We start from the raw sequence: 21,227 nt of genomic DNA, 5'->3' as shown, positions 1-21,227 counted from the left end.
ACATTTAACGGGAGGAACATCTGCAAGAAACTGGATTAAGCAAAACAAACAAACAAAACCCACATACCTCACAGAGAAGTGTTATAGTATTTACAATAAGAAGAGATTTTAGCAGCTTCTTTAATGTACCAATAATTATAGTAGGTTTCACATCATGATATTTAACCCACCTCCTTACCTGTTACATGAGGAGTGGAGGGAGTGGATTTACAGCCCTATAATCTAACATTTAGACCACGCCTAGAAGAAGAACAATGTTATCCTACTGCCAGACCTTCCATTAGAATCTTGTCTGCTTAATAGAGTGGCTTTCCACCAAAAAATTGAAATAAGGTTCTTGGAAAGTGCTGCTGCAAGAGTCTTGTTTGTTTTTTGTTAAATAAAAGGTCTGGCTGGAATGGCACCAGATAAATAACTGAAATAGATTAGAGAGACAAGTCTTAAACAGTCTGAAGTACTGTCATCAACTTGTCTTCATTCAGTGACGTAATGAATATGATGTGCTACAATTTTCAAGAAGCTGTTACAGATTTTTAAAAACCTTGCTGCAGTTATTCCAGGAATTCCCAACCGTAGAGGTCTTGACTATGTGTTATGCATCATTAAGCATGATAGCCCTTGACTGCCACAAATCTTAGCAGAATACTTAACTGATCAATGCTAAGGACGATTGGGCCCAGTGCAAAGCAGTGAGATAGTTAAAGTCTGAAAGGTTCCACTCTCCAGGTAAGTGGTATGGAGCTCTTTAGGGGAGTGGGAAGCACATGAAAAGTAGTTCCTCACCCTGCAAGAAATCCTATCTGGCGCCTAACACTTCCACTTCACCTCACAGAGCCCATGAAAGCTATGTTCTTCCCCCCATAAATTTAGAAGGAAAGGCATCTTCAACCAGAAGAATACATTGTCTCCCCAGGTTTAAAGATCTATTTCTGAGTTAGTTGTCAGATTAGACCACAGGATTCATTCATTCGCTCAGGATGTTACGTATTTAAGGAGGAATTTAGCTCCCTGACCTTGCTGGGATGTTAAGGAGACACTCCCCCTTTCAACTTTATTTCCCAGCACTTGGCTGCTCTGTGTCACAGCCATGGGAAGGGGATGGATTTAGTAGGTGCTACTTGCCACTTCATCGTGGAGTCCCAGGCACCCAGAGTTCATTTTGGCATCCGGGAAGCCCAGCAACATCACACAGCTATTAGTAGCTTCACATCATGAATTCACATAGGGCCTGGATTTGATCCCGTTTATGTATGTATGAGCAGATACACAGAAAGCACATTATCATGAATTCTTACCAGGATATTCTCTGGCAAAGCTCAGACATAACAAACACACTACATACAGAAGAAAACAATAAAATGACTGAACTAGCTATGACAATTAATGCGGTTAGTGGAGTATTTCCATAACGAGCAGATCCCGTAACAGTCTGCCAAAAACAGATCATTAGAGTGGTAGAAAGGATTTCTTAAGTGACTTACTGTAATACAAACACTGAGAATGTACATAACCATCGCAATTAGAGTCTAAATACTGTATACAAAACATATTCTTGGGATCCCCCTTCACTGAAGTACTGTTTCTTCTGTGAAAGAACAATGCACACAGCATTCTGGGGTGCTCCAGAGGCTGCCTTGCCTCAGGAAAGTTCCACCAAGGTGAAACAACTGAAGATGTCTGAGGGGGATGATAGGAAGTGGGTGCACCTTTGGGTAAACAGTAAATTAGTTGTCTCCAGACAGTGATTTTCTGGGGGTGGATTTTAGTTCCTCCTGATGGTCAGTTGTTTTTAAACTGGAATATGGGCAAGTAGGGAGCTGTAGGAATCTTTAGATATTTCTACCAACACATCTGATTGTTTCTTAAGCATCATGTCCATTTATGGGGTTACAATAGCAAAAAATATGTAAAATGTCCAAATAGTACCTAAAAAGGTCAAGTTAAGCAGTCTGAAAGCGATAGCAAACACATGCATACACACACTCACATATACAACTATTTCCATAGTTACAGTATCTGTGTGCTAAGCAAACTGAAGACTAGTATTAGTATTACAAGGAGAATTCAGGACCAATAGTTATTTATTGGACAATAAGTAGACTGGTTGCATAACAAAAGTAGCCATAAAGCAGACTTCTAATGACAGTTTCCATGCCACTTAAAGGGCACTCACTGTCAACTTGATTGTTTGGAAACTGACTAATTTTAAAAATCCCAGTTTCTGATCGCACCCTTTAAAATTTTATCTTTTTATAAAACATTTCTTTTAAATGTTTTAAAGGCTTTTTCTGCTCACGCTGATCTTTATAAGCAAGAACAAAACTGACGCTACAGGGGAAATCAAAACTGACTACGCACAAAATGCTGTCAAATGCATAAAATAGATTGAAATGGAGAAAATTATTTTCGCTAACTTTTCAATTATAGTAATTTTAAGTGTTATTTGTCACTGTAGTAGGTACAGTATTTCCCATCTGAAATGTGATTTTCTAGTTGACTGTGTCCCTTTATAAAAGGAAGCCATAACTGCCCAAAGACCTCTCCCAGATTTTTACTGACTTTTGGAGTAATGCTTAGCCCAATAGGTCCGAAGCTTCTGCCTTAGACACAAACTCATTTTGCACTACTGTGCCACATGAGGAAGTCCTATTGATAGCACTGAAGAAACAAAGCCAATGGAGAAAGGCTACGTGCTGCTAGGAAACATAGTTGCCACGTTGTGAGTGCAGAAAAAATACTACTAGATTCCATGTATGCTCTTTTGGACAGGTGTCTTTTTGTTACCTGTGTAGGACAGTGGGGCTTGGGCCTCTAGACACGACTGAACTACAAATAATAATAAGCCAAAACATAGAAGAAACCCAGAAGTACTCACCGTTTGGTTATCCTCATACAGCTTCAAGTCATATCCACTCAGCTCCACGCAGAAAATTATTGCTGTAACCCCTTCAAAGCAGTGGATCCATTTTTTGCGCTCAGACCTCTGTCCACCCACATCCACCATTTTGAAAGTCAGCTCTTTGAAGGTAAATTTATTTTCCACAATCCCTGTGGTCATGTCCCGAGAACGCAGAATATCTTCCACTGTAGGGATATAGTCCAGTGCCGCAATCCTTTCTAGGTCATTCAAATAGTATGCAGCATTATCCTCTAGGTGGTACTCATTGGATCGGCAGAAGCACTCCTGCACACCAGGGTCTGCCCAGAGCCGTTTCATGACTCCCAGAAGCTCAGGAGTAATCTCTCCTTTGCTTTCAGCTGGGCCTGTCAGGGCAAAAAGCTGCACGGCATCATAGGCCCTGTCAGGATTGTGGAACTCTATCTTAAGGGTGGCTAGAGCACGAATGATGCGTGTGAGGGAGTCAATGGCATTATAGATAATCAGAGGTTTGTATTCCTTGCAAGCCTCCAAGTTAAAGCCACCACTGTGAATGATTTTCATTTGCTTGACAATAGTACTCTTGCCAGAGTTGCTTGTACCCAGCAGTAGGAGCTTGATCTCACGTCGTTGTCGTTGACTCTCAGAGCGCAGGTGGCGGTCAATCCTCCGGGACCGCCGCGCTGCCTCTTTCTCCTCAGAGCTTTGCCTACATCCCATGGTATAGCAGACAGTAACAGAAGAGGAGAACTGGAGATTCTCTCTCTCTCTCTCTCTGAGCAAGAGCTGCAATATCTTTCAATTCTCGTGCCAGGTGCACCCTGTGGGAAAAAAATCAGTATCCAATACCTGATGGGCCAATAGGCCTGTACCAACTAGTTCAGTCCCAGCAGGGGCGCAAACAAATGTAGAAATGCAACCACAGACAGATAGTCTCCTCAGTAGATCTCATGGCACTCCCCTTTCCTGTGAATAAACAGTGGCACATTCCTGTTAATGAAAGGACACTTCCCTATTCCATAGTGTGCCTGGATCAGTCAAATATTCTTTTCTCTTCTGCATAATTATTTTGCTCTCTTCTGTCCAAAGGTAAGGAGCTGCACCTTCATATGCTCCGCTTTAGCCCCAGTTGTCTTTTAATTGTATTTTCTGGTTGCTGTGGTGATGCTGCTAGTTACAGCTGAAGGTCTGGTATGGTTTTGTTGTATTTGTTTTGTTTCTCCCCCCGCCCCCACTTCTTTAGGCTGATCCAGTTCAGATCTGTGAATCTGGGCTCTCCACCTGTCAAACAGTGAGAGAAAAGAAATTAATACAACTGGGGGACTTTGCTTCCTTCTGCAGAACATTCACATTTTCTCTGCTTCTGACACTTCTGAACATTGTATTACCCCAAATAAAATCCCGATGGAAAATGTGTAAAGAAAAGCAATAAAAATATTTTAGAAAATCTGTACCCTGAGCAACAGTAAATCAAATCCCTTTTCTCTCCCGCCTTCTGTGTTTTTATTACCCAAATCCACGTGAAAACAAACAGTGCTGAGCTCTGTCCCAATTCTCTCTCAGCAAGAGCTGATGGCAGCCCTTTTCCTGCACAGCCCTGTTCTGACCGGTTTCCCAAAGTAGAGTGCATGAGAGATTCACAGCTACTTTCCCCCCCCTCATTTATATTTATATTGTTGTCTGGCACTAAAATGTGTGTACACATGTCCTCCTGACTCTTCTTTCATCTTTTCTGTCCATTTTGTTTGCATTGAACATTTTTGTAAATAAATGATGAAATGAAAGGTGGGGATTAGGTTTGCATGAGGGTTTTGTGAAAGGGTTTATCTGAAGAGGCACAATTATTGATCTTCGCAGGAAACTGTGACAAGATGTACCAGCCTTGCAGTCCTACTACACTCCGCCTCAGGGAAAGAGCTGCAAAGGTAGGCCCTCCAGGTCTGTCTAGAGAGGCAGAACAGAAGCAGCCAATCAGAGCCTGGCAGACTCAGATAAAAGGAGCTAAAGGGGCTCAGCAAGTCAGTTCCTGGCTAGGGTTGGAGAGGTAAGGGAAGGTGCTCCTCTTTGGCATAGGAGCTTGACTGATTGCATTTGCTCAAGCTGGGAGAGAAAGGACATGAGAACTTCAACCCTAAGGTAAGGGGTGAAGATAAAGGGCCAGGTGGGAAAAGGCCCAGGGAAATAGCTGTAACTAAATGAAAGGAACTGTATATGGCTGTTCTTTATAGGGCCCCTGGGTTGGAAACTGGAGTAGTGGGCTTGCCTGGGTTTCCCCACCAGCCACTGATGAAGTGGCCTAAGCTTTGAGAAGGCTTGTTTAGAAGCCTGAGTGCAGGACTGAATTTAAAGGATCCAGAACCAGGGCTGACGACCCTAGTGAGGGCAGACCATTTATTGACCACTTTGCTACCCTGGAAGGGGTTCATTGTTGACTGTAACACCCAGTCTAATGGGTGAGCCACTGAAGACCTCCAAGTGAGGCTGATAACCTACAGGGTGCCAGCAGCAGGAAGAGGTCTGCAGTACCATACGCAGCAGTGGGAGGGACTCAAGAGGTGTGTCCCCGGTACAGAAACATTAACAAATTCTTTCTTCCCCTTAGGAAACAATATTTTGTAGGGTATGATGCCTGTCCCCAGCTTAATTGATACAGTGATATATTAGTCAAACAGATCATTCTATTTTAACTCCCCTGTTTCTGGTTTTATCACAGTAAAACTAGGGTGCCATTAATATACAAGGTGGATGTTTTGTACTCTGAATATGTAGAAAATATCTTCTAAAGAGCCTTTTATGAGAGAGAAAAGTATGACAGTTCATGCAGTTCTTACTGACCTTCATATACTGGTAGTTGTGATACTCTGGAAAGTAGACCAAGGGTAAAATTTTAAAAAATGCCAAAGTCCCATTTTTAAAAGTGACTTAGGAGATCAAGTGTCATTGTTTTTCAATGAGACAGACTCCTAAGAGCCTGAGGCACTCTTGAAAATGGAACTTAGGTGCTTTTGAAAATATTATCCTGAATGAATCTCCTGGCATTTCAATCTAGACAGGAACAGGCACTAGAAAATGCATTAAAGGGAACAATTCAGTCTACCGGGGGGGGTGGGGGGTGAACTTTTTCTAACAGGGCTTTTCCATTTCTAGTTCCTATGAGCTAGATTCAACTTTTAATGAGCCCTGAAAACAGACTGTGACTCCGTCACTGTTCCTTCCCTGCGGCCCCATGGGCTTGAGGAAAGTAATTTACAGCATGAAGCTTACCTTCTCTCTGTTCTTGCCAGTTCTGCTGGCTAGCACTTTGGATGCGGAGGGTGGAGCCAAGGCTCTGCCTACTCTTCATCCACTGGCTTGGGAGGGAAGTGCCAGGTTCACAGCCCCTATTCTCCCTCTGCCACACTGGAGCCATGATGTGAGGACCAACTGCACAGCTGTGCAGTAGATTGATGTCTCACTGCCATATGAGTACTTTAGTCAGGGGCACAATCTGGTCTACATTTATGACTTTTTAAAGCCAATCTTTCATCTTTCTTAAAAAAAAAGTTGATCAGTGCAGCAGTTCTTTTATGTTACAGTATTTCTTTGAATGGCCCTGTGAAATTTGCTATTTGCACATTTCAGTTTTGTTGGCAGAATTCATCAGCAAGGGACTTAATGAGATCTACCCTCCCCAATCAGGTGTCATTGCAGCAGAGGGTAACTATAACAGAGGATAATTTTAACTATTAAGAAAACAATCTAAATTGAGATACAGTATCAGGGAGCAAACTGCCCTCATTTATACCCATGCAACCTGCCAATGAAGTCAACTTCCAGTTGACAGAGGTTGCATCAGTATTAAATGGAGGCAATTGAGTCCAGTTTTTATTTCATAGTACTTTATGTGTAAATGGGAAACAACCCTTTTCCTTTCCTTGGAACACTCATCCCTAAATGGTGGGAGGATGAACTGCTATTTCTAGGATTTCATCCCTCAGTGAGGTGATGAAACAAGTTTGGTGATCTCACCTCCTCCGCTTAGCAGCACACACTTCTATTTTAGTGCTATATTTACTTTAAACCTTTATAACAACGGACTCTGAGCAACATGTGTGTATCAATTTTAGTTTCTGTCATGCGGTTGTCATCACTTGACAAACTTGAAGCATGTTGCAAATATATCTTGCTCTGCGCTGAGCCCTTAGGTATAGATTGTGTCCGCATTGGGGGCCTTAGCCTCCATTATTCTAAATCACTGGGGCCTGCAATTACGCAAGAGTGCCTTGACGTTATGCAGGTTCATGTACTGCAAAAGCTTGATTCACAGCACAGGTTCTATGACATCTATATGAAATCATTCCAAAAGGGCTGAAGTGTATGCATACAGAAATGCAAACCCAGTAGCAGCAAAAATCATTGTTAACTCATCCAACATGCAGTTAAAGGGTTTATTTAAGGGTGGCCAAAGTCCACAAACAGCAACTGTGCCCTCTCTTTGCTGAGCCTGTCCATGCTCTTAACTTGGTGTGTAGGCTTTGCTACAGTTGAGGCCTCTGCTACTTATTTCCCAAGTTTATTATTTGTGGACTGTGTCTTTATCCTTACTCCGAGTCTGAGTCAGGTATCAGAGTGGTAGCATGTTAGTCTGTATCAGCAAAAAAAACGAGGAGTACTTGTGGCACCTTAGAGACTAACACATGTATTTGGGCATAAGCTTTCGTGGGCTAGAACCCACTTCATCGGATGCATGCAGTGGAAAATACAGTGTTACACCCATTTTTTCATGTTCTCTGTGTATATACATCTTCCTACTGTATTTTCCACTGCATGCATCCGATGAAGTGGGTTTTAGCCCATGAAAGCTTATGCCCAAATAAATGTATTAGTCTCTAAGATGCCACAAGTACTCCTCGTTTTTTTTTTGAGTCAGGTATGGATTTAAAGCATAGACTTCAGAGCTGTGGGGGCCTCCCAGGGTACATGGAAATTAGGGTTGTCTCTTGGCTGGTTTTTGACTTGCCTTGCTAGTTTTTCTACTTTCTTGATGGTTGCCAGTTGAGAGATGTAATTTACCTTTTTTTTTTTTTTTTTTTTTTTTTTTTTTTTTTTTGCTGCACGTGTGACCACACATGAGATCTGGCAACCAGTGGCCACACATGTTATGGCTGGTGGGGTGCACCGCACCCGGCACTGGGTCCCATTCCATGAGCACAGTGTGCCACATGCTAGGCCCTCACCTGTCAGCTGCCAAAACTACAGCAGCTCCACTCTGCACCGAGGAGCAGGTGAGAAGCAGGACAAACCTGTCACCTGTGGGCAAGGTTTGCCAGTGGGGGGGGTAAGGAGCAGGATGGGGAAGGAAGGGATCCTGGGAGTGGATGGGACAGGGGACTCCCGCAAGGGGGTAGGTGCTCATGGGCTGGGTGGGTCAGGTTGCTGATGAGGGTACCAGAAAAAGAAAGAAGAGGGCCAGGGAGGAGGCGGGGGGAAAGCAAATCTATCTCCCCCACTTTAAATGGTACTTCACAACTTCTGATTTAAGGAAGACTTCAGACTGAACCACTGTAGACACTGAAAAAATCATGGTCCCCAGAAAGTGTCAGAGGCGTCCCTATGGATCAGAGTTGGCATTAACAGGAGAGCTGTACTGAGGAGAGTTTCAGACTATTACCTACAACAATCTGCTCTGCAAGTAAAAACAATCTACACTTCTGTAGCCAAAGTTGGCGTTCTCACTACAGAAAATTCACAGAAGAAGTTGTTGTAGATCTGGGCCAAACAGACTGTGCTTCAAAGTCCCATTCATTCCTGACTGTTGCTGTTTCAGATTCCCAGCCGCTATTGTTAACATGTATATTTTTGAAAGAGCTGCTCGTACACCTGTTCTAACAAGGGTTTTCATAACATTGGCTACACCTTTTCATATCACCACATCGCCTTTTCTTCCTTGTTGCTATTTAAATCCCTGACCTCTCTCCTCCTTTCATTTATGTGCTCTAGCACCCACCCATACATGCCAATTCCCACCTTTAGATGTGCTAGATAATTTTACTATTGCTGGTCTCTTCATGAACCAGTTTCAGAATGAAGCTCCCCTTGTCATGCACCCTCTCCTTTTCCCCCAAGTAGCACTTCTCCATGGTTTAAAAAAAAAAATGGGAGCATGAACAGAACATATAGGCATATCATGTAAGCCTCAAATGCATTCAGGACTTAAAATCTGTATATTATACAGGCTTCATAAAGTAAAGAGACTTCAGTAGTTGAAATATTTCAAGTGTATACCACACATTTTAAAATAATAAAGACTTTTGAATCTAGTGAAGGTGAAATAATCCCAGAGAATTCATTTCAGGGCCTGTTAGTTGTGCGTGTCAAAGTTAAAATACATATTGTACACAAAGACACTAGCAGAAGACCAAATTGCCCTCTGCATCACTAACGGCACTCTATCAAGCCTGCTGAAAAAGAGCGCCAATATCAGCTGTTGGTATTTACCTTGTTTTTCTTTACTACTTCCCTTGTCTCTTGGGTATTCAGTTGGCATGTAATGAAGTCATGAAGTACAAGTAATGTATCAGCATAAAATGAAAACATGACACAGTATATGATAGAGTGGTAATTACCAAAACCTTGCTCACCGTGGCATAGCCAAACACACTACTTTAAGAAAACCCTCCACTAAAATGTGGAGCTGTACTTTCTTCACAGAAATAGCTTTGTCCTAGTGCTGCATTTGAGACAAAATTGAGGTATGATATCTAGATTTCTGTTTGGCCATGTGAATCAGTACTTCGGGCCAGAGTGGAAGAGTGATGTGACGACATTAAAAATATGGCGAAATTCTGCTCTGTTATATTGGTTTAAATCTGGAGTTAGCTCCAGTAACCTGACTCTGAGCATAAATACTCTGGCGTACCTGGAGGCAGGATTTGTTCCACTTTTTCTGTAGAGTCCCTTTAATGGAGGATTCCATTATTTATTAACCATATTGCCTTAACTTAAAGGGTTTTTTCTTTCTATGCTTCCTGCTAATGGTGTTGCCATTTCAGATGCTGTTTGCACAGACTTTTCCCCCCTCAATCTATGCCTGTTGTAGCAACATATAAATTGCCATACTGGATCAGACCAGTGGGTTGCTGTCATCCAGCATGCTGTCTCTGGCAGTGGCCAGTACCAGATGTTTTCAGAGGAAGGTGAACAATCCTGCAGTAGACAGATGTAAGATAAGCTGTTGCACAGATTAGGTCTCTTATTCTGATCTCAAATACTTACAGGCTGCCTTAAACCCAGAAGGCTTAATATCCTTTCCAAAATTTGTACCAGTAGTTATGAAGTCTGGATATAATAGGTATCTATATAAATATACAATCCCTTTTGGAACATTAAGTTATTGGCGTCAACTTCCTGTGGCAGAGAGTTCCACAGTTTGTTTATACGTTGTGTAAAAAACACTTCATTTTATCAGTTTTGAATTTCTCACCTTTTAACTTCATTGACTGTTTCCTTGTTCTGTCTTAGCCTTGGTCTACTCTAGGTGTTGAGGTCGAATTTAGCAGCGTTAAATCGATTTAACCCTGCACCCATCCACACGACAGAGCCCTTTTTTTCGACTTAAAGGGCTCTTAAAATCTATTTCTTTACTCCACCCCCGACAAGGGGATTAGTGCTGAAATCAGCCTTGCCGGGTCGAATTTGGGGTAGTGTGGACGCAATTAGACGGTATTGGCCTCCCGGAGCTATCCCAGAGTGTTCCATTGTGACTGCTCTGGACAGCACTATCAACTCAGATGCACTGGCCAGGTAGACAGGAAAAGGCCTGCGAACTTTTGAATCTCATTTCCTGTTTGGCCAGCGTGGCAAGCTGCAGGTGAGTGCAGAGCTCATCAGCAGAGGTGACCATCATGGACTCCCAGAATCACAAAAGAGCTCCAGCATGGACCAAACGGGAGGTACGGGATCTGATCGCTGTATGGGGAGAGGAATCCGTGCTATCAGAACTCCATTCCAGTTTTCGAAATGCCAAAGCATTTGTCAAAATCTCCCAGGGCATGAAGGACAGAGGCCATAACAGGGACCTGAAGCAGTGCCGCGTGAAACTTAAGGAGCTGAGGCAAGCCTACCAGAAAACCAGAGAGGCAAACAGCCGCTCCGGGTCAGAGGCCCAAACATGCCGCTTCTATGATGAGCTTCATCCCATTTTAGGGGGTTCAGCCACCACTACCCCAACCGTGTGCTTTGACTCCGTCAATGGAGATGGAGGCAACATGGAAGCAGGTTTGGGGACAAAGAAGATGAGGAGGAGGAGATTGTAGATAGCTCACAGTAAACAAGTGAAAAAACTGGTTTTCCCGACAGCCAGGAACTGTTTCTCACCCTGGACCTGGAGCCAGTACCCCCCAAACCCACCCAAGGCTGCCTCCCGGACCCGCCAGGCGGAGAAGGGACCTCTTGGTGAGTGTACCTTTTAAAATAGTATACATGGTTTAAAAGCAAGCATGTTTAATGATTAATTTGCCCTGGCATTCGCGGCCAGTACAGCTACTGGAAAAGTCTGTTAACATGTCTGGGGAAGGAGCGGAAATCCTCCAGGGACGTCTCCATAAAGCTCTCCTGGAAGTACTCCCAAAGCCTTTGCAAAAGGTTTTTGGGGAGGGCAGCCTTATTCCGTCCACCATGTAGGACACTTTACCACGCCAGGCCAGTAACACGTAGTCAGGAATCATTGCAGCGTTTGTTTGCTGGCGTTCAAACAACATCCGATCTTTATCTCTGTGTTATCCTCAGAAGAGTGATCATTCATGGTCACCTGGTTGAAATAGGGTGCTTTTCTGAAAGGGACATTCAGAAGTGCCCGTTCCTGCTGGGCTGTTTGCCTGTGGCTGAACAGAAATGTTCCCCGCTGTTAGCCACGTGGTGCAGGGAGGCAAAATGCGACCTTGGAACGAAAGAACATGTGCCATGTATGTAATGTTAACAGCAAGGTTTACTGTGAAAGAGTGTACCCATTGTTCTATAAAATGTGTCATTTTAAATACCACTGTCCCTTTTTTCCTCCACCAGCTGCATGTGTTTCAAGGATCACAGGATCTTCTCCTTCCCAGAGGCTAGTGAAGATTAGAAGGCAAAAAAAATGCCCTCGCAATGAAATGTTCTCTGACCTCATGCTGTCCTCCCACACTGACAGAGCACAGACGAATGCATGGAGGCAGACAATGTCAGAGTGCAGGAAAGCACAAAATTAATACGAGTAAGTGGCGGGCTGAATGCGGATGATACTAAACTGGGAGGAGTGGTAGATACGCTGGAGGGGAGGGATAGGATACAGAAGGACCTAGACCAATTGGAAGATTGGGCCAAAAGGAATCTGATGAGGTTCAATAAGGATAAGTGCAGGGTCCTGCACTTAGGACGGAAGAACCCAATGCACAGCTACAGACTAGGGACCGAATGGCTAGGCAGCAGTTCTGCGGAAAAGGACCTAGGGGTGACAGTGGACGAGAAGCTGGATATGAGTCAGCAGTGTGCCCTTGTTGCCAAGAAGGCCAATGGCATTTTGGGATGTATAAGTAGGGGCATAGCGAGCAGATCGAGGGACGTGATCGTTCCCCTCTATTCGACATTGGTGAGGCCTCATCTGGAGTACTGTGTCCAGTTTTGGGCCCCACACTTCAAGAAGGATGTGGATAAATTGGAGAGAGTCCAGCGAAGGGCAACAAAAATGATTAGGGGACTGGAACACATGACTTATGAGGAGAGGCTGAGGGAGCTGGGATTGTTTAGCCTGCAGAAGAGAAGAATGAGGGGGGATTTGATAGCTGCTTTCAACTACCTGAAAGGGGGTTCCAAAGAGGATGGCTCTAGACTGTTCTCAATGGTAGCAGATGACAGAACGAGGAGTAATGGTCTCAAGTTGCAGTGGGGGAGGTTTAGATTGGATATTAGGAAAAACTTTTTCACTAAGAGGGTGGTGAAACACTGGAATGCATTACCTAGGGAGGTGGTAGAATCTCCTTCCTTAGAGGTTTTTAAGGTCAGGCTTGACAAAGCCCTGGCTGGGATGATTTAACTGGGAATTGGTCCTGCTTTGAGCAGGGGGTTGGACTAGATGACCTTCTGGGGTCCCTTCCAACCCTGATATTCTATGATTCTATGAAGCTGATAGGTGGTGGCAGTGTGATGAGAGGAGGCAGGATTCAATGCTGAGGCTGCTGGAGGATCAAACTAATATGCTCCAGCGTATGGTTGAGCTGCAGGAAAGGCAGCTGGAGCACAGACCGCTGCTACAGCCCCTGTGTAACCAACCACCCTCCTCCCCAAGTTCCATAGCCTACTCACTCAGACACCCAAGAACACGGTGGGGGGGGGGCCTCCGGCCACCCAGCCACTCCACCCCAGAGGATTGCCCAAGCAACAGAAGGCTGGCATTCAGTAAGTTTTAAAGTGCTGTGTGGCCATGTCCTTCCCTCCTTCACCACCCCTCCTGGGCTACCTTGGCAGTTATCCCCCTATTTGTGTCATGAATTAATAAAGAATGCATGAATGTGAAGCAACAATGACTTTATTGCCTCTGCAAGCGGTGATTGAAGGGGGGAGGGGAGGGTGGTTAGCTTACAGGGAAGTAGAGTGAACCAAGGGTGGGAGGGTTTCATCAAGGAGAAACAAACAGAACTTTCACACCATAGCCTGGCCAGTCATGAAACTGGTTTTCAAAGCTTCTCTGATGCGCACCGTGCCCTCCTGTGCTCTTCTAACTGCCCTCGTGTCTAGCTGCGCATAACCAGCAGCCAGGCGATTTGCCTCAACCTCCCACCCCACCATAAACATCTTCCCCCTTACTCTCACAGATATTGTGGAGCGTACAGCAACCAGTAATAACAGTGGGAATACTGGTTTCGCTGAGGTCTAACCGAGTCAGTAAACTGCGCCAGTGTGCTTTTAAATGTCCAAATGCACATTCTACCGCCATTCTGCACTTGCTCAGCCAGTAGTTGAACAGCTCCTGACTACTGTCCAGGCTGCCTGAGTATGGCTTCATGAGCCATGGCATTAAGGGGTAGGCTGGGTCCCCAAGGCTAACTGTAGCCATTTCAACATCCCCAATGGTTATTTTCTGGTCTGGGAATAAAGTCCCTTCCTGCAGCTTTTGAAACAGACCAGAGTTCCTGAAGATGCGAGCGTCATGTACCTTTCCCGGCCATCCCACGTTGATGTTGCTGAAATGTCTCTTGTGATCCACCAGTGCTTGCAGCACTATTGAAAAGTACCCCTTGTGGTTTATGTACTCGCCAGCTTGGTGCTCCGATGCCAAGATAGGGATATGGGTTCCGTCTATGGCCCCACCACAGTTAGCGAATCCCATTGCAGCAAAGCCATCCACTATGACCTGCGCATTTCCCTGGGTCACTGCCCTTGATATCAGCAGATCTTTGATTGCGTTGGCTACTTGCATCACAGCAGCTCCCACTGTAGATTTGCCCACTCCAAATTGATTCCCCACTGACTGATAGCTGTCTGGCATTGCAAGCTTCCACAGGGCTATTGCCACTCGCTTCTCAATTGTGAGGGCTGCTCTCATCTTCGTATTCTGGCGCTTCAGGGCAGGGGAAAGCAAGTCACAAAGTTACATGAAAGTGCCCTTACGCATGCAAAACTGGTTTTCAAACTGGGAATTGTCCCAGACCCGCAACACTATGCGGTCCCACCAGTCTGTGCTTGTTTCCCGGGCCCAGAATCGGTGTTCCACGGCATGAACCTGCCCCATTAGCACCATGATGCCCACATTACCAGGGCCCGTGCTTTGAGAGAAGTCTGTGTCCATGTCCTCACTCTTGTCACCGCGCTGGCATCGCCTACTCACCCGGTTTCGCTTTGGCAGGTTCTGGTGCTGCATATACTGCTGGATAATGCGTGTGGTGTTTAATGAGCTCCTAATTCCCAAAGTGATCTGAGTGGGGCTCCATGCTTGCCGAGATATGGCGTCTGCACTGAAAAAAGGTGCGGAACGATTGTCTGCTGTTGCTCTGACGGAGGGAGGGACGACTGATGACATGGCTTATAGGGTTGGCTTACAAGGAATTAAAATCAACAAAGGGGGTGGCTTTACATCAAGGAGAAACAAAAACAACTGTCACACAGAATAGCCCCTCAAGGACTGAACTCAAAACCCTGGGTTTAAGCAGGCCAATGCTCAACCCACTGAGCTATCTCTCCTCCCGGTATTCCAGGCAGGACTGAATCTCCATTAAACTTCTCAAGATGCCCCTGACAGACCTCACCAAAACTATTGTCGGCTATTGATTTCATTGAGGGAGGGAGGGGGGAGCAAATGAATACAAAACAAATCTGGTCTATATCTTGTTTTGATCTACTCCATCTATCTTTTACATCTTTGGCTGGCAGCAGACGGTGCAGTAGGACTGCTAGCCATCCTCATCTCCTGGCTGCTTGGCAGAAGACGGTGCAATAGGACTGCTAGCCATCCTCATCTCCTGACTGCTCAGCAGAAGATGGTGCGATAGGACTGCCGGCAGGACTAAAGAGAATGACCTGGTCGAGTCACTCCTATTTCAGTCCCTGCGCACATGTCTGCCCAGGCGCTCCTGACCAACCTTACCGAGGCGGCCAAGAGCACCTAGAACATGATGACGATGGTTATCAGGCCTGTTGCACCGTCTGCTGCCACAATGCAATGAGCTGCTGCTGTGTAGCAATGCAGTACCGCGTCTGCCAGCCCCCAGGAGACGTACGGTGACAGTGAGCTGAGCAGGCTCCATGCTTGCCGTGGTATGGCATCTGCACAGGTAATCCAGGAAAAAAGGCAAGAAACAATTGTCTGCCGTTGCTTTCACGGAGGGAGGGAGGGCCTGACGACATGTACCCAGAACCACCCATGACAATGTTTTTGCCCCATTAGGCATTGGGATCTCAACCCAGAATTCCAATGGGCGGCGGAGACTGCGGGAACTGTGGGATAGCTACCCACAGTGCAGCGCTCCAGAAGTCGACACTAGCCTCGGTACTGTGGAAGCACTCCGCTGAGTTAATGCACTTAGCGCATTTTGTGTGGGGACACACACAATCAACTATATAAAAGCGATTTCTAAAAGAATGACTTCTATAAATTCGACCTAATTTCGTAGTGTAGACATACCCTTAGATACTCACATCTATTTCTCTGTGCAGCCAACATGAGAAGTATATTAGGAGCTGCTTCATTTATATTTATTTTCCTCCTTATAGCAAACCACAGTTAAAGTCCTCCTCCTCTGCCCTAACACTCTTATTTGAGTAATTTTTTATGTTCTACAAGTTTTAGAGGGAGTCTGACATATCTAGAACATTCACAACTAACCTAGTAATTCAGGTTTTCTGTGAATGTTTACTATGAATTTCCTTTAACCCTGTTCAATTCCTCTGTTTGCTTTCTGTCAGCATTTGAGAGGTCAAGTTTTGCTGGCATGAATGTTCAGGGACAGTAAATTTCAAAGTCATGTGCCTGGCCTGATTGTTGCAGAAATGAATCAACTTCCTACAAGCTAGTGTTTGTACCAGCAGAAGTACTTTTGTACCCATCCAACCAGGGAACAGAATCATGTGAATTTTCTGACCACTGATGATTAAGCAGAAAAGAAGAGGGTAAAGCCATTGGAAAAAATTGTGAATTATTCATTCAAATTCTACTTCTAATTCAGATTGTTGTCATCTAGCATGGTAACTAAAGCTGTGTTAAACTGTTGTTACAAAAGCAGGAGGTCAGACTAGACGATCATAATGGTCCCTTCTGACCTTAAAGTCTATGATTCTAAGCAAGGGTCTCTGAAGTTCACATACAAATCTGAAACTCCAAGTGAAACTAAAACGGCTGTCAATCCCCATGGACTGAATCTACCAATTTATGTTCCTAAAAATGGGAACTATACAACTTGTGAGTTTCACATCATCCCACTAATAGCTTTTTTCATTAGACTGCATGATACAGCAATTGTGATAGGGATGTTCAGGCTAAATTAAAAATGAGATAGCATTTGGAATTTTAGTTTGGAACTCAAATATTCATTTAAGTGGAAATGTGTATTGTAAACCTGTCTGGGAAATATTCTAGGTATATACTAAATAGCTTGTGCCATCCCATTCTACTCCACAAATGCTGGCAGAGCCAGATTCTCAGACATGTATGGCCCCTTTGCAACATTCAGGTAATGTAAAGGGGCTCTAATTTGCATGTAAATCACCAGCAGAGAATTCTCCTGGTTTAGAGGAACTCCCTGGATAGTGCACTTGTGCCACTGCCTGCACAAGTAACACCAGTAACAATTTACTGCTCTAGGTGTGGCAGATCATCTGAGTCAGAGGCAGGGCCGGCTCTAGGTTTTTTGCCACCCCAAGCAAAAAATTTGCTGTCCCAAGCTCCAAGAGCACAACTACCCAAGCAAAAAAAAAAAAAAAAAAAGGTGGCCGGAATGCCGCTCCTGGAATTCTGCTACCCCAAGCTCATGCTTGCTTTCCTGGTGCCTAGAGCCAGTCCTGCTCAGAGGACAAAGAGCACTTTCTATAGGAGGCTTCTGTACTCTAGTTCATTTCTTTGAAACGGGTTAATGCTCATCTTGAGAAAGTACTGCAAACATTACCAGCCATGCCTTTGCAACGAAGTAGGGCTCCCATTTTAAATACAAGTATCTACATCTTATGGCAAAAATGTACTTCAAGTTTGTTAAAAATATTGTAAAAATGTGTAAATATGTAACTTTCCCAATAATAAATTTAAATGCAAGAAGGATGGGTCTATAAAATACCAAATGATATATAAAGTTGCATGGTTGGGGTAAATCTATTCTTTATTTTGAAATAGTAGTTTCCTTTCAAATTAGCCCAGGAGTAGTGAATGTATGGTAAGAGAAACCTAAACAAGAAAGGACAACATTCTTGAGATCCGACTACCGCAGCAACTTGTTCAGTCACACTATGCCACTAGTCCTCAGTCAGTCAATGCACACAAGTGACAGTGCTGCTGGCACTAGGCAGATGACAACTTCTGGGAACTTTTTCAGCAACTCTCTGCTTGGTGAACAGAGGCATGAAAAAGAGTCACGTTCAGGAAAATAATTGTTTTACAACAGTTTACAGATTCTGTAGGGCATTTCTACTTACACTCTTTTACCACATGACCATCAATTATTCATTCATACCATGGGCTTGCGTATGCGAGCAAATGCAGTACATGCTCATCTATTAGGATGTTTAGCACAGAAGAGGAGGTGCTTCCTCATAATTGTAGGAAAGATCTTCAATACATACTACACCTTGTGTTTATGAAAGCAAACTTGACAGTGATGGATTTTTATGTAAATTGTTAGTTTTTAAATTTTATTTGTATGTAATTAATTTTTAATTAGGCCATTACCATAATGGCTAACCTCCTGTGTATTAAATAATAGAAACAAAATGAAGTGATATCACTGCTTTCCTGTTTTACAAGGCACTAATATAAATGCTGAGTAGATAGTTTATTACAGTAAGGAAATCCAATCATGGCCAAAGAAAACAAAGACAACAATACTATTTATGTTGTAAATAGTACTGGTTCAGCACCCTCAGATGCGCAACCTGTAAATCAACTAAAGTGAACCAAATTTACATATGTGCATTTCTCCAGTAATAAACAATTGATAACTGAAAATTTTCCATATTGTAAAAGATGCCTCCCCTGTAGAGTTATAGATGCAAGCACAAAGTCAAACTTGTTTAGGGAAAAATGGATGTCTGGCCAAATAAATACACTAGTACATACCACCCTCACCCAGTAGCATATCAAACATACTGCAACCTTAACAATAGTGTGCATATCCAGTCACTGTAGTGAGAATAACTTGGCTGCTATATAAACCTGCACATAGGCTCAGTCTCTCCATAGTGGTTGTTTACATGAATAATGCTGATGCCTGCATTTCTTGTGATATTTGTATATATGTGAGGATTAACTTGGGAGCCTTGCAAGTTCTGGATCTGATCCTTCCTTTGTCTGTTCTGCATTCTCATTTTATTAAGAATCCAACAGCTGTTGCCCTCATGCATTTAAGTTCAATGGCATCGAACTAGCTGGACTGAGAAGTGCATCTGTTGACCAAGCTCACTCTACCATCCTGCCGGGGCAGAGGTGAACCCTCTTTCAACAGTTTTACTTTTCTCTTGGAATAAACTTAATCTGGCCTTTAATGCAAAATTAATAAACCATGGGTTTTTAAATCAGATTTGGGTTTTTTTTTTAATACTCATTAAGGGCCTGATCCAACTTCCAATGCTATCAATGGAAGTCTTTTCATTTACTTTCGTGGAAGTGGGATAGGGCCCATATAAAGGACTGCCACCTCCCTACACCATGCCAGGATTCTTTATATATGTTGGCCAAAAGAATATTACATAACTGATGTCTAAACTCATGTCTCTGCCTTCTACTGACAGTTGAGGCTATTCAGACTGTACAGAAATCTGATGTTACATTAGTCATTTTAGTATGATTAAAAGAACTAGCTCTTTTATCATAAAATAAGATTACCATGTCCCTGGGTTCTGAGACAAGGATCCACTTAATAGAATTAACACCATAAAAGTTCATTAGTTGGGGTGGGGAGCGCACATTATACGTAAATAAAATTATTATTTTATTATACAGATGTTCGGCCGCATTTTGCATTGACTTTCATGTTATAGTCTACCGAACCCCATTTAAGAGAGTGGAAATATCTAATGCTAGCATGGTACTCTATTCATGCTTCTTGAGCCAGTTATCAGAGCAGTCATTACTACTGCTATTTGTCTAGCACTGGCATCCTGTCTCTGCTTGTCTACTGTGAAGTTCTGCAGCTACGATCTCCCTCCTCCTCTTGGCTGTGGGAGCAGGAAACTGTTCCATCCCCAGATTTGTCTAAGGCTTCCTAGCAATGGAGGGCTACTCCACACACCCTCCTCTGAACTGGCTATTTAAAAACAATCCTTTTCTTCAACGGGACTCGAACAAGTAGTGTCTCTTGTTGCAGTAAGTGCCATCACTTTGCCGTGTTAATGCCCTAGTTGAGAATAGTACCTGTCCAAAAGACCTTACCTGGAGAAGCAGCGAGTGAAGGATGTAGGAAGCAGGAGTGATAATACCAGTGATAGCTGCTCTCACAGTCAAGTTAGAGAACATGCTGTGAGGTGCTAGTAGCAGGCAGTGTAGCCAGCACAGTACGCTGGGTTATAGACTTCACACTTATAAAAGAGACTAACATTAATGTTGCATTAAGCTTAGACAAATGGAGGGTACAATCAAAGTTACTTCATTGACTTCAATGGGAGTTGAGGGTGTTCAGTACTCCACAGGACCAGGAATTAAGTATGCCATAATCAATGGACTGAATTTTTGTAGGACCATAAAAGTCAATCAAGTTACACCAGCATAAAAGCTAGCGTAAGGACCAACGTTTGTACAGCAATATTAACCATCGTGGCCAACAGCCCTGATCTATCTAGAATAGTCCCAGGTTTTCAAACCCATCCCTGGAAACTGCTATCTTGGCCAATGTTCTGGGACTGTGTGCCAGCAGAAGAAACCTCCTCTGAGCTGCTCTTCTCCTAGTAACAGATCACAGGCCCTGATTCCTTGCCTGCTTCTCCTTTCACACTGTTTGTTTTCACACGGTTAGACAAACACCTGTCAGGAATGGTCTAGATAATATTTAGTCCTGCCACGAGTGCAGAGGACTGAACTAGATGACCTCTCAAGTTCCCTTCCAGTCCTACGATTCTAAGACAAGCCCTTGTTGTCTGCAGCCTGAACCCCAGCCAGCTGTCAGGGAGTAGGAAGCACCATCTAGGTGGAAAGTGAAGAAGCACAAGTGGGGGACGAGGATGAAGAATGTGGAGGAGTGAATTCTATTGAAGGAGATTAGGCAATGTCAGAGATAAGACTTCAAAGAGTGAGAGTATAGCTTGGAGTAAACACCCTGTTCAGGAAATTACCCTGATGGTGAGTGAAATAAATCCAGAACTGTGGATCAGATGAGGTGGCTAGTGAGAGAAAGTGAATAGCCACTCATCCAGTCTAGATTCTGCACAGTATTTCATTTATTCTGAGCTAAAAAGATTCCAATCACAATAAAAATAATAAAATAATTTGTGCAACATTGTTTTAGAAAGTCCTCAACTCCTTCTGCCAACATTCTTTCAACTTCTCAAATTCTAACAGAAAATGAAGAAAAAAAGATGAAGAAAAACTAGAGGGGAAAAAAATACCAAACAAGGGTGTTTATTGTTCAGTTAATGAAAATTAATTGGAGACTGGAACATGGAGTTAGGAACAGGCTTGGGGATTGACTGAGATTCCTAGATTCCA

At 43.7% G+C, this 21,227-nt stretch overlaps 2 protein-coding genes across 3 annotated transcripts in view; one reads left to right on the top strand and one right to left on the bottom strand.

The window, feature by feature from the left end:
• The window catches only part of RSPH14 (radial spoke head 14 homolog), a 211,804-nt gene that overhangs the window by 131,257 nt on the left and 59,320 nt on the right, over positions 1–21,227 (top strand). The gene's annotated exons all lie outside the window — the stretch shown is intronic.
• The window catches only part of GNAZ (G protein subunit alpha z), a 146,658-nt gene that overhangs the window by 99,630 nt on the left and 25,801 nt on the right, over positions 1–21,227 (bottom strand). For both annotated transcript variants that reach the window (XM_073312842.2, XM_073312843.2), the window contains exon 2: positions 2,876–4,159. In XM_073312842.2, coding sequence (XP_073168943.1) covers positions 2,876–3,598 — 723 coding nt within the window. In that variant the 5' untranslated portion in view covers positions 3,599–4,159. The remainder of the gene's footprint in view (positions 1–2,875; positions 4,160–21,227) is intronic.

Source organism: Lepidochelys kempii, chromosome 15 (genome assembly GCF_965140285.1).
Source record: "Lepidochelys kempii isolate rLepKem1 chromosome 15, rLepKem1.hap1, whole genome shotgun sequence".
NCBI classification, from domain to species: domain Eukaryota; kingdom Metazoa; phylum Chordata; order Testudines; family Cheloniidae; genus Lepidochelys; species Lepidochelys kempii.
Note: the sequence above shows the minus strand (reverse complement) of the source record. Positions and strands in the feature narration are given on the sequence as shown.